The sequence below is a fragment of the Polyodon spathula genome, chromosome 4, assembly GCF_017654505.1.
Source record: "Polyodon spathula isolate WHYD16114869_AA chromosome 4, ASM1765450v1, whole genome shotgun sequence".
Classification (NCBI taxonomy): Eukaryota; Metazoa; Chordata; class Actinopteri; order Acipenseriformes; family Polyodontidae; genus Polyodon; species Polyodon spathula.
The window spans coordinates 19,551,947-19,566,124 of NC_054537.1; the positions used below are offsets into that span (position 1 = coordinate 19,551,947).

At 40.5% G+C, this 14,178-nt stretch overlaps 1 protein-coding gene across 1 annotated transcript; it reads left to right on the forward strand.

Annotated features, from left to right (window-relative positions):
• The first annotated feature begins 654 nt into the window (after positions 1–654).
• On the forward strand, positions 655–10,381 carry LOC121314284 (lectin-like). Its single transcript, XM_041247360.1, has 6 exons — positions 655–750; positions 4,700–4,772; positions 5,784–5,920; positions 6,636–6,770; positions 7,789–7,897; positions 10,248–10,381. The coding sequence occupies exons 2-6, from the start codon at positions 4,712–4,714 to the stop codon at positions 10,322–10,324; spliced, it is 519 nt and encodes a 172-aa protein (XP_041103294.1). The 5' UTR covers positions 655–750; positions 4,700–4,711; the 3' UTR covers positions 10,325–10,381.
• Positions 10,382–14,178: the final 3,797 nt, after the last annotated feature.

Here is a 14,178-nt window from a genome sequence, read left to right on the forward strand (position 1 = left end):
CTAGAGATTTGGGAACTCATTGCCCTTTTCTATTACCGATGCTGCGCTGATCAATATTTAAGTCAAGATTAGAGTTGTATAGTTCAACCTTTTTAACCTGATTTACAAACGTAATTGTTTTATCGATTTTATTTGCTCATTTCTGTGTTCATTCTTATTTCTTGTTTTCTTCAATTGTTTTATTTAGATTTGATTATTATTATTATATACTGTTATTACCACTTGTTTATACTGCATACTTTTGTTCTGTATTAACCGAAATGTAAAGCGCTTTGAGATACTATGGTATGAAAGGTGATACATAAATAAAATAAGTTTACGTTATATAACATATGTTCTTATGTTCTTATAAAATAAGTTGAAATTGACCCTAGTGGATACTTGAAGCGCTGCACGGAAACCAGGACCAGAGGACACATGTTTTCACTATGCTTCAATGCTATGGAAAACTTTTATAAAGGCTATCGCACGATTCAAGTGTGTGAAAATTATTGAAAACATAATTGTGTACTCTGTATTAAAATGCCATGACAATGTTTTGTCCCAGTGCTCCAAACCTTTAAATAACAGTGAAATAGAAAGTAAAATGATAACAAGGATGTTGAACCCAGACTCCTTTGTGCAAACACCACCAGCCACAATGTTTACAGGATCACGTCAGCTCTAGACACAGTCGACAATATAAATGAGCTGTGCACTCCGTCAAACACATCATCTTGAAGAGAAAGAAGCAATCTGCACTTTCTACAGGTAAGAGCACTCGAATCCCTCCATCTCTTTGTTCACTTCATTCTTTGATTGCTGTGGCGCTACAACAGTGATGCTTCAGAGCTATATTTCGAGATGAAGTAATTAAAAACTAAAACCAGAATGCTTGGTGTGGCAAAGTGCCCGCCCCTGGGTGTATTTTGTATAGTGTGTTAATGTTGGTGTATAGTCATTGGTACACAGGATATAAACGGGTCTGTGTAACATGAGTGTTTAAAATGTGTATTTGTATTTAGGCACGAGGACTGCACAGCACTTCACGTGCAAGTAAAAAGTAATAATATGTGAGCACGGGGAATTGCACTTTATTAATTCACGTGCAGTTGTACCGGGACTCCAATTGAATGATTGATTAGCAATCGAGTCTCGGTACAGCTGCATAAAAGCAGCATGTTTCACTCACTCGGTGTTGTGTGTTCGATGAGTGGGGAACGGGATTGGAGACGGGGGTAATAAGAATAATGAGGATAATAAGTAAAATGGAAGCTCACCGTGTTTGTCTGTGTAGTCCGTTTTGTTTGTCTCTTTTGTTTTGGCGAATGTGCCGTGTTCTGTGTTTTTGTTTGTTACAACCTTTATATTTACTGTTCTGTTAATTCATTAAATGCTGAGCGAGACCATTCGCTCAGCTCCACCCAACTCCACCTCTCTGTCGTTTATTTCCTGGTTCTGGCCTGTCGTCCCCCACTCCAGCCGTCTTTGTGACACTTGGGTATGTATTTAACAATGTAGAGTACAAATCAAAGGATAGGATGTTATGATGGGGTTGTCCAATGCCCTGGTGAGACCACGCTTAAGAGTACTGTGTGCAATTCTGGTCACTACTAGCGATGTGCTTTTGGTACATTTTTATGAATGTTTAAATACTAGGTGTCAGTGTTTAGATCATATCTACATACACATGCACTCTTTATATTACATTATGATGTATACTGACAACCCTGGTTAGTACTTTCTAAACAAAGAAACCGCAAATAACGTTTTAACATTGCAAAGACTTAACTACAAAGAAGAAAAAAAACAAACCTGTGTGTATACAGAAATTAGTGCCATCACTTGGGCCAAATTTTTTGATTGGTTAATTTTTGGGCATTAGTTGATTAACCGGTAGGTTCAGCCATGCATATTTAATAAAGGTAACAATCTTATAGCTGCCGTCCTGCATAGTAATACTATAAAATCAATAGAAATATATAAAGCCTAATGGGGAATTTTTAGAAGCACTTGTATAATTATTTTTTCATCTTAATAAATGCCTCTCTTTGTTTTTGTGCCACACTACTGAGATGTACCTCTACTGGCCCTGTGAGCAAAACATGAATAAAATAAACAAAGCCTACATATATATAAAAACCCATCAATATCCCATTCTGTTGACAAATTACATAGATATCAAGGACATTTCTCTCTTTTTTATTTTTTTTTTTTAAAAACTTGCTAGAATTCTGCAATAAGTTATTCTTTGGTTGATAGATAACAGCAAGGGTGATGGACATGGGAGAGGGGAGCTTGACAACATGATGCTCAAATGAAGAGAAGGATGGCATAGAGAGTTGAGGTGGCAAGCACAGAGTAGCAATAACAGCAGTGCCTTCTCCTCTACCAGTGAGGCGTGGTTTGTGAAAGAGCGAATAGCCATTTGGAGTGGATAGATGTAGCGAATGCTTATTTAGAGTGCCAGTTTCCTGCTAGACAGAAGATCAAGATTAGTATTAGTTATGATTTCCATTACATGAGAGCAGATGTTTAATCATGCTGATTTGAACTCTGCTCTTTCCAAGATAAGCACCAACTAAGACGTAGCTTTGCAGTAAACTAATGTGATCCATCTGCATCTCATTCCATTTGCATTATTTTCCATCTGATGATGTAGATATCCTTCTTTCTGGTGTTGATTGCTGAAGTGTAATGCCTGCTCCAGGGATCAGCTCATTTTGCCTCCCCAGCGCATCAACACACACAATGGCTGCGATCCTGGCTCTGGGGATCAACTCAGTGCGGTCTCCCCAGTGCATCAGCATGAAAACCGTCTGGATTGAGCTATGTAGGGTACATCTCTGGGGTCTTCAAGTGGTCACCTTCAATCCTTGGCATTTCGTTGACTAGCCCACGACACCTCAAGAGGGCTCAACGGTGATTCTGGCATCACAGCATCACCCCCCTCCACCCCCCACTCAGCTCAGCCCAGCTTACTTACCTGTACATCAGCATTGCTTTCTTTCTATTGTGCTTGATATCCCCATACAGAATCTTTCCATCTAAACCACAGCCAGTTGCTGCTCCTTTCTGCTGCTTCAGATAAGTTCTTCACTGTGCGACGCAACTCTTGGCCACTGAACCGGACATCTCTGAGAAACCGGGTTGTAGAGTGTGCCACAAATCCTCGACAACCCACCTCCACTGGGTAAACTCGGACTCTCCATGCTCGTTCCGCTTCAGCAGCTAGTTGAGCATACCAAAGTTTTTCTCTCATACGCCTCATCCACAGCATCCTCCCATGGCACTGTTAACTCTACCAGATGAACAAGGCGTGCTGATCCAGACCACAAGATAATGTCTGGTCGAAGGTTACTGGTGGCAATCTCAGGTGGAAAAATAAGCCGTTGACCAACATCTGCCAGCATCTTCTAGTCTGTAGCAGCTTCCAGTTGTCCTGGGCGAGGTTTGGTTTTAACACCTTATCTTCCAATGCTAAGGCCAAACATCGCAGCACCTGGTCATGGTGCCAAGTGAACCGTCCTTGGCTAAGACCCACCTTGCATCCTGTCAAAATGTGCCTTTAATGTTGCAGCTGATGAACACAAAGGACATGAGGGATCCTCACCCACCCAGAGGTATAGGTTCTGTGGTGATGGGAGAACATCATATGCTGATCTGATGAGGAAACTAATCCTGCTCTGTTCCATTGTCCATAGGTCTTGCCAGCCAATCTTGCGTTATTCCACACTCTCCCATTTCATCCATTCTCCCTGCTTGCCCTGGGAAATGGCCTTTACAACACACCTGATCCTCTCCTCCTGCTTTTGCACCTCACTGACTACCAGCTTCCTCCGTTGAGCTGGGGTTGCCTTGTGCCATGTAGGAGGAGCTGAAGTGAGACCAAAACCTCCTTTTCCATGCTGAACTTGCCCCATAATACCTCCGATTCGAAGGGCAGTCTTAGCATCTTCCACAGCTTTCTTTGCCGTCTTTCCTTACAAGGTCATTGAAAAGCAGAGACTTGTTAGTCTGAGAACGGTAATTTAGGAAGGAAAATTTAGTTTGTAGCAGGCAGTACAGGGGGAGATGCAGTTATTAGTGGTATCTGAAGCAAGTACTTACCAGTGTTCATTCTAGGACAGGAGAAAGATTGAGCACACTTTGTCCAGGGGATCCAGACATTGGGTGTCAAGGTGGGGATGAGACCTCTGGTAGCCATTAGGAGTCTTTGCTCCACCTGTCCTCGCTTGGACACCCACAGCTCAGACTGTCCTTGGTCATGTGGCCCTTAGAACACGTGGCGTACTTAGACACTGATTGCCAATTTATACTATCCTGTAGGCCTGGAGCCATCTACTTAACACAAAACTTTCATCATCCTCACAATTCAGCACACCCCAACACAGTTTGGATAACTTAATTAATTTCAATGTGTCTGTCGCTGCCTGGTCTGGGTACGTCACCACAAAGCCGTCCTGCCACAGTCCCATAGTGGTGTGAACCAATACACACAGCTGATAATCATCCATAAGTATTACTCACGCAATTGTGCTTAATGAAAAATATTAAATTAAAATAAACCTTCTTTTCAATCTTCGACTTCTAGTGGAAATGTTTTTCATTGAGTTTAAGTGGCTAACCATGGTAAACTTTAGACATGACTACTTATTTTTTGGATCTCCCCAGGCTGTGCAGTGATTTGATGCTTCTGGTTTCTCTTTTCCTCTTCCAGGAGCCTGTCATCATGTTTCCAACAGCGGCCTCATTTGTGGTTTGCATTGCCCTGGCTCTCAGCAGGGTTGCAGGTAGGCTATTTAAATGATGCGACAACCTGTCCAATGCATTACTGAGTTTAAAATGGGGTGAAATAGTTTTGACCACTGAACCATGTGATGAATCTCCCAGAGGCTGGTGAATTAATAGTACTGACATCAGCATATGGTAAGACGTTTGTTGTTGAACCATATGGTTTGCGGTTTGTATCCTTCCCTTGCCTTTTCGTTCAATTTAACGGGCTGAGATGCCAATTCATTACAGTGTGTTAGTGGATTTGTTGTCACTGTTCAATACAAGCTATCTCTTTTGGGATAGTCAGTAAGGCCAGTCTTCCTGCGGGGTCCAGGTGATACTATTCCATCAAAGTTGCTGTTTCATTGTGTGTTGATGCTTAAACATGCAGAGCTAAATTAAACTGCAAGACATTTTTGGGCTGCAGAAAGCTAAATTCTCCAGCTGCCGCTTCAGGATAACACAATCCTGTTTGTTTAAATCCCTTTTACTCTTCCACATGTTATGTGTGAATCTGTTATCCATGATTTCCCCATAGTTGGCATGAAGAACAACATGTTTCCTTGGTTGAGGCCAGTTTAATTCTCCTACTAGAAGTCCAGGGTTTTGTTTCAAAGCAGAGCAAAAAAGAATAAATGCTATTCTCGCCAGAAAGTAGATGACATTTTAAAATACATTTTGAGCTTCATTAATTATATATATATAAAAAAAACTAGGTTGGCGTTCATTAATTTTAGTGTTAGTATTTCTTCTCCAATATGGTATGTTATTAAAGCTGTATTAAAATAACTGCTCTGCATATTTCTTACAAAAAGAAATTCCACAAGCACTGGTTCTATCCATTTTAACTGCCATTTGCTGCCAGGCATGGAAAAGAGATCTAGTACAGAATAAAGTAGAAACCTGGAGTCAGACTGACTGGGAAACACACTAGTGAAAGGAAACAAACTGGTTAAGAGCAGCCCCTGTCGTCGCTACACAAACACTCGCTCTGTGCATTGCTGTCTGTGGTGTTTTGTACTTCACAGCTCAGGGTGACAAGAAGGAAGAAGTGGTGAAGAGGGAAGCGTCAATGTGTGATGGTTCCTGTCTGAAGGGTTGGAGCAGTTTCAAAAACAAGTGCTACCAGTATGTAAAGGACAGGAAGACATGGGCTGATGCTGAGGTATGATCATGTCTATCATTCATGAACCCAGGAGGACCTCTTCCAGTTTCATTGGCCCCTGATCATGGTGTTGGCCAAAGGGCAGGCATGATCAACACCATGCTTCAATTTGTCACAAATTACTAGCACTGAGAATTTAATTAGGCATGGCAAGGTGGGAAATGCAGAGTTATGGGTTTAAAATAACTGCAAAGATGACCCTGTATTGAACTTATATAATATTATTGCTTTAAACAACTGTGCCCACCAATGACTGTCTCTGAGGTCGATGAGCACCCCTTCCTGGTTATACCCGAAATAATAGAACATCTGGTTCATAAAGCTTCAGGAGACACAAAGGGTGGAAAAACACTTCTCAACACACACATGGTGAAGCTGGTAGTCCCATTATCATGGCGAATACTCAGATTAGACGAGCTTTTTCCTGGATACCCAATACAAGGGTATTAATCCAAAATGGTTCTAGGTAACTGCTCCTCGTAAATATGAGACTATCAAAGCCAAACAGTTGCTGCAGGATCTTTAGATGAAATCTAGATGTTTCATTTATATAGTATTTAATTCAGAAATATAAAGCAGCACTTGAAAGAGCTTTGCTTGCAGAAGGGTCATTAAATGAAATAGGCTGTCTGATGTGCCCAGTGTATTAATGACATGCTGCTTCACAGTGCTCCCAGTCTGCCTAGTCCAAGCTGTCTCTCATTGCTCCCTCCAGTTGTACTGCCTCAGTCTCGGAGGGAACCTCGCCTCTATACACAGTGTTGAAGACAACCAGGCCATCCAGAACCTGATCAACAATAATGACGCCTCAAATGGTTATACCTGGATCGGGGGTTCTGACTGCTTCAAGGTACAGTTACCTCTTTCTATATGGCTTCCCTTACCAAAAAGAAATCCACTTTGTTGAATGTGTTGTGGATTACCTCTGTCGTGGGTCTGTGTATGAGTGTGTGAACGGGGGTTTGTTATTTTTGTATTCGGTCACCAGTAAGGGAACAATGCCTGATGTGTCCACTTCCTACACCCTGCAACACAGCACTATAAAATTCTACTTTTCTCATTGTGCTGATTGAAAGAAATACATTGAATACTTTAATCAATGAACATATATAAACAGTACTGGGAACTTGTGACATTGAGCCCAACTCTGTGCATATTTTTGTATTATATGTTGTATAATATGGGTTACGAGCATGAGTGTTTAAAATGTGTATTTGGATTTAGGCACGAGGATTGCCCAGCACTTCATGTGCAGGTAAAATGTAATATGTGAGTGCATATAACGTGCAGTTGTACCGAGACTCCAATTGAATGATTGATTAGCAATCGAGTCTCTGTACAACTCCATAACAGCACCATGTTCTCACTCACTCTGGGTTGTGTGCTAGGAAAATGGAGAATGGGTGAGAGACTAATATTTACAATTGCTACGAGTGCTGGAGGGCCAGCACTCTACTTGTGTGTTTAGTATTCGTCCACTGTCTTGTTTAGTGTTGTCAGTTTGGTTTACCTTTCTATTTTTGGCCGCAAGTGCCATGTCCTGTTTTGGTGTAGTGTTTTCTGTTCAAACCTGTTATTTCTGTTTTAAATAAACGCAGAGCAGTGCATTCATCATATCAAAAGTCGTCTCTGTATTATTTTCTTGTTCTGACGTCGCCACTCTACTGTCGTTGTGACGCAACTATACAGAACAAAACAAAAAATGTTGATGCTGAATCATATGGATCCTTTCACTTGAGAAAGTTTTGAGATCATTCTGCCACCAGAAACCAGATGAGAGCTGATGGGCAGAATGGCCTCCTCTCATTCATACATTTCTTACGGTCTTATTAGATCAACAATTTGTTTTCTACCTTTCACCGCTACAGGAGGGGTCATGGTATTGGACCGATGGATCTAAATGGGACTACAACAATTGGAACAAGGGAGAACCAAATAATTTGGGAGTTGAAAATTGTCTGCATCTTAACTTTCCAGGTAATATATCTTTTTAATGGTTTATCAGCATTTCAAACATGTGTTTCTTCACAACACTTGAGACTTACAACAAAGAATTGTGTTAGAACCTTTTGTTAGAAAGTTTCTTTGACTTGTCTCATATGAAAGACCGTTCTAAATTCTTCTTTAGAACCACCCAAGCGTATTGAAAGTGGTTCTTTGATACACGTGGCCCAATTCAGCAAATCGGAAGTTTATACACACATCCATTAATCAAAAAGGTGCAGGGCACGATTTATTCCAAACAAGTACACTTCTGAAGCTCCACATCTTTTCTTTAGTTTAAAAACACCATGCCATCAGGTAAAATCAGTGATCAAGACAAAAGATCTTCATCAACATATGAGATAGTGCTAGAGCAAGCTTCTCTTAAATAGACCATTAATTGGCCTCCATTAGATACAGGTGAGCAAACATATTATTTCAGACAAAGGAATTTTAAATCAGACTGCCTTGTTACATCGTTTCAAAGGCAGGTCAACATTGTCTTCACAACATATTAGATATGTATATAAAAAGATTGTTATACACTTCGTAAATCTCTTGATTTTCATAACACTTTAGAAATGAACGAGAGCTGTACCTTTATCAGATCGACATCACAAAAATAATAAACAGACATAATCAACATGATAAATTGATAGATATTAACACTATATATCAACTCATTACACAGTCAACAACATCACATCATAAACAAGACCTGAGAGAAAATGGCAGGTGTTAATCTTAATATTTCTCAGTATATAAATAAATAACCACCAGAACCGTCCCCATTTATATTACAATACAAGCAACAATTATACTAGAATCTATACATGAAATTATTTTGCATACATTCTACATTTTACATAACCTGCAAGAGCATTATATTTACAAAGAGGTCAATCATTTTAGTCAAATGAGAGGAATTTAACAGAAAACTAAGTACCAATAGCTATATATTTAAGAGATTATTTAAGAGCAGTATTATCGCTTTCTTCCAAGAAATGTGCAGCCACCGGACTTTGTAAATCTTTTCTATGGATGCTAGTCCTGTGTTCCCTAATACTAATTTTTGTAGTTTTTCCCAAATATCCTAGGCCACATGGACATTTGATCATATATAACATTTTGTGTGTTACATGTTATACCCTTTATAACATTTTTTTTTTTTACCAGACATAAGGAAGTACATTTATGTGAAAATTACATTGGGCATGATCACAATTATAATTCCCATCTGGAATTCCATCAAGAAATGTTCTATGAACAGTAGAGGGTAGATTTGAATGTACAAACGCATCTCTCAAATTTAGAAAGTCTGCTGAAAACAAAACAAGGGGGCTCTTTGAAGACCTTATGAAGCAAAGGATCTGTATCAATTATATACCAATGCTTCTTAATTTTCCTAAAGCGGTGTCCCAGATTTGAGTCCTTTGTTATATATTGTAGAGATTGTTCTTTGACTTTGTTTTTTCTCTTAATATTACTTTCTGAATGTGTGTCGGTACTAAGTCGCAACACCTGAAAATGTTCTAAAAGGAACAGAACAAAGTCTGTGGTTTAAAACTCACAGGACACTTACTCAGAACAAAAGTTTAGCAGATCATACCACAAGTAACCATTTTCTGGGTGGTGTTTTAGAATTAAATATGATGACATACTCTTTAGGAAACATGCATTTGCACTGGTTCTTAAAGCCACGTTTAAGAAAAATAAAATACATCTTTACATTTACAGGTGACAAACTGAATATTCAGTCATCTATTTAGTTACAGTAAACTAACCATATTTTATATTCCAGTCTTTATTCCGTAAAATATTTTATATATATAGTATGACTTAGCTGGTCATTTGTATGGATATTAAATGTTACACAGCTCAGACTTAAATTGTTAAAGTATTTATTCTTGTTTATGATCTACTTGAAAATAAGTTTCGTGTATCCTTGTGGGAAGATAATTTAACTTGTTAAAAAAAACAAGTTTTGTCACGCTACTATTATGTGTTTTGAAGTACATTGTAGCACTCAAGGACATTCTCCATAGAATCACATAGTTCTTTAACCACCTCACAGAACATCTTTTTACAAGAGGGCAGAGCTTAGATTGCTCTTAAGAGGTGAAACTGAGCAACATTAGTTCTCATTTTAAGTGTGTAAAATACAACTTACTGTATGGTGTCTTATCTCTTGCTGGTTCTGTGTCTTGCATAATGGTACTGTAGTGATGTTTACTCTACAAAAAGATCATACTGTTTGATATACGTTTCAATACCTGAACTATACTATCCCCGAGATCATGCTTTGTGCGACAGAGTCTGAATTGTTTTTTCTCATTTCTTTCAGTTCCTGGAGGTTGGAATGACGTGGCCTGTAGTAATTTGTATCCATCTGTCTGTGTGTCTAAAGAGTCACGTGCATAAATCTCTGAAACAGAATGTCAACAGTTCTGATTGTTAAATAAAATTATGCAGCATTCATACTGTTTGTTTATTATTTGTTATTGTTTATCATTTCACATGAAACACACATATTTAGAACATACTCTGCATATATATATATACATATAGAAACAGATTTTTCAATATTATACGTGCTATTAAATTGCTTCCTTCTGTCCATTCATGCCCCTATCTGAGTATTGTGATATCTGATCATATACCCCTAGTCTTGGAGCTTCTTTCCCCTCGAAGGTAACATCCAGTGCTTGTGGCACTTTAACACCCTGCTGCTCTCGGACCAAAACTTTTCTACAGACACCCCCACTGTAGATCCAGATTCTATGGTCAGTTTAGAGGAACCTCTAACATTAGGAGAAATAACTCCAGCAATTAGGTCTATGCAGAGCAGTAAGTCACATGGCCTAGATGGGTACCCCATAGAGTTTCCAAACTGTCTCCACTTCTGAATTCTATGTTTTCAGGCTGTCTGGCACGTGCAACTGTCACCAACGCTACAGGAACCGTTACTATTTAAACATTACTATTAAAGAAAAAATACCTGCTGGACTGTGGTTCATATCTTCCTATTTCCATCCTAAATGCGAAATGTCAAAATTGTTGCCAAGGCCCTCGCCCATCGCCGCAGACCCTCTCCCTCTGGTGGTGCAGGTAGCTCCAGCTCAACTGGGCTGGAGGTAGAGGCAGCCGCAGCCCCTCTCCCTCTGGTGGTGGAGGTAGAGGCAGCCGCAGCTCATCTCTCTCTGGTGGTGAAGGTAGTGGCAGACTCGGCACCTCTCCCTCTGGTGGTGGAGACAGGAGCAGCGGGTAATCTTCCTCTGCCAGTGGAGGCAGAAGCAGTAAGTAGTCTCCTGCTGGTGGTGGAGAAGAGAGCTGTAGGTCGTCTCACTCTAACCCTGGAGACTGGTGCGACTCTCTCTCAGATGCTGGAAACTAATGCGGATCTCCCTCGTTTGCTGGAGACAACAGGGCTTCTCCTTGGGGTGCTGGAGACAATGGGGGCTCTCTCTGGGGCGTTAGAGACAGCAGGGCTTCTCCCTTCATTTTAATTTGCTAAATGCAGCTATGGCCACTTGTTTTGCATCACCCGATAGAATTACCTATTTTTGCTTCATAAGTTAAATGTTTTGTGTTCCTTCTTATCTAAAATGCTATAATAGTAAGGCAACGAATGTAATAATTATGAAAATAACATTCAAAGCTGCTTTTTAAGATCCAAATAATAGTTTTACTATACTGTAAGTATGACTGATATGCATGACCATGCAGCTCTGTGCTTACCATAAACAGATGTATGGTACCGTGACAGGGTCTTCCTCGGGTCACACGCGTGGGTAGCCGCTGTTCAAGCATACAGAGAGACTGAGGTTGGTGTTGAAACGCCGGCACAGGCGTGCAGGATTTATTAACAACAAACAGAAAGTGAAAGTAAAATAAAGGCGGTCATGTGACGTTACCAGCGATGGTAACGCACAGAGGACAAATACAGAAAACCGTACAAAAAGTGCAAAATAAAACACAATGCCCCAAACTATAACTCAAAAGGTGCCGTGAAAACGGCAGGCCTTGCAGCAGCCCCGATCACAGCGATCGCCATGCTTTTATACTGACGCTCCGTTGAGACACGCCCACCCGCCTGCGGGAACAGCTGATTGCTTTCAGCTGCTGCTCCACGCAGACGGGTAATCGTCCCCAGTGGAGCGCCACAGCAGCTAAACAATTAAATCAATATTAACAATTAACACAAAAACATACAATAAACTACATATTCCATTGTGCAAGGCTTACGCTTTGCCACAGGTACGTATTTCAGTCATAGTGTACTGCAGTGACTTTCCTAAGAAATTAAAGAGCACAGTACAAACAAACCTTGTGCCATACTGTTTTCCCAATTCAGTTCATACACTATAAAGTAAGCAGAGTTTATAGAGCTTGCATTTTCATTTTAGATTATGTTAGAAGTGCAGCCAATGAAATCGATGGGATGATCTCTACCTGTCTTTTCACCCATCTCCGCCCACATGGAACTCTTTTCGGTATTGGCGGTCCGTTGTGTTCCAAATTCCTCACAACTGGCTCGTGAGGTATTGCAAAGAGACGGGGTTTGTAAAGTATGTCAAGTGGGCTCGTTGGAGGTGACTGACTTTTGCCAAAAAAAAAAAAAAAAAAAACCCTACTTTAAATAAACGTATAGACATAATAATACCTTTATGTCTGGCAGAGGTGAATGGTGTGGCTAAAGCAAACATAATGGGAAAACAGTGGAAAGGGAAGATTTTATTATACAAATCACTAAAAATAGGTCAGTACAAACATGGGTTAAGTGAAAAACAGGGAGGAAGAAACTAATATTAATAGACTAAGGTTAGGACATACAGCGGGTTTGGGAGTCATGAGAATGGCTTATGTAGTAATTGTGGTTGAACAAGAAACAGTGGAACATATATTAGCAAAGAAACATATTAAACAGAAAGTTAAGGGAAATAGACATTGAAGTAACAACAGTAAATGATATTTTGAAGGTAGAAAGGAGAGAGAAGCAAATGGAGAAAGAGAAAGGTATATTTAAATTTATAAACAGATTTGACTGTGCTCCAAGGGATATTCAATGACTTTGAAATCATTTTATACCCCCCCTCTTTCCACAACTTTATCCCAGAGTTGTTTTGAAAGCTCCTTGGTCTTCATGGTAGTATCTTTGCTTTCAATGCACTACCGAACTGTGGGACCTTACAGAGACAGGTATATTTAATCTGAAATCATGTGAACCACTTTTATTTCACACAGAAGGACTCCATTGAACTTATTGTGTGAATTCTGAATGCAATTGATTGCACCTGAACTTATTTATGAATGCCATAGCAAAGTGGGTGAATGCTTATCTAATGAAGACTTTTCAGGTTTTTATTTTTAATTGATTTGTTTTTTCACCCGCCGACATGGGGTCCGTTGCCTGCCTGACCCCGGGGTTTCGGTGGAGGAGTGCCTGCTGGCAGTAGGAGAGGTGGTGGGGTTTGAGAATATTATATCGGCGTCAAGAATGAATAAAGCGCTGGTAATATTTTTAGTGGAGGTGTCTCTGGTACACAAGCTGGTAGAGGAAGGATTTACAGTAAAAGGTGAATTTGTTCAGGTTTCCCCTCTAGTAACCCCGGTAACGAAAGTTATTATTTCTAATGTGCCTCCGTTTTTAAAAAATGAGCAATTAGAAAAGAATTTAGCTCGGTTTGGTAAACTGGTGTCCCCGATTAAGGGAAACCCGCTGGGGTGCAAAAATAACAGTGTTAGGCACATCATGTCGTTTAGAAGGCAGGCGTTTGTCTTACTAAATGATCCTAATCAAGTCATTAATGTTGCCTGGAATTTTAACGTGGAAGGGATGAATTGTGTAGTTTTTGTCAGTTCGGAGACGATGAGGTATTTTTACTGTGGAGAACAGGGACACCAGAGGAAAGCCTGCCCGAGAAAGGAGGCTAGAGCGGAGACAGGGCAGGATCAGGGCGATGCTGGCGGGGAGGAAGTCGGGGGTGTTGGGGGTGAACGGGAGGAAGAGTCGGCTCCTGCACCGCAGCCGCAGAGCGAGCCCATGCTGACCGAGGAGGGGGCGATCCAGAAGGAAACCGGAGCAGAACCACCAACACCACGGCCTCGCACAAAGAGACCCAGCCGCAGTCTGTCACTGACGGGTTCAGAGGATAATACCGCTACTGCTGAGAATGATGAAGAATCATTCAAGGTAGTAGCGAAAAAGACACGATTTCAACGGAAGGCTGCAGAGTTGCCGGATGGCAGAGCGCAGTCAGTGCAGAACTCCGAAC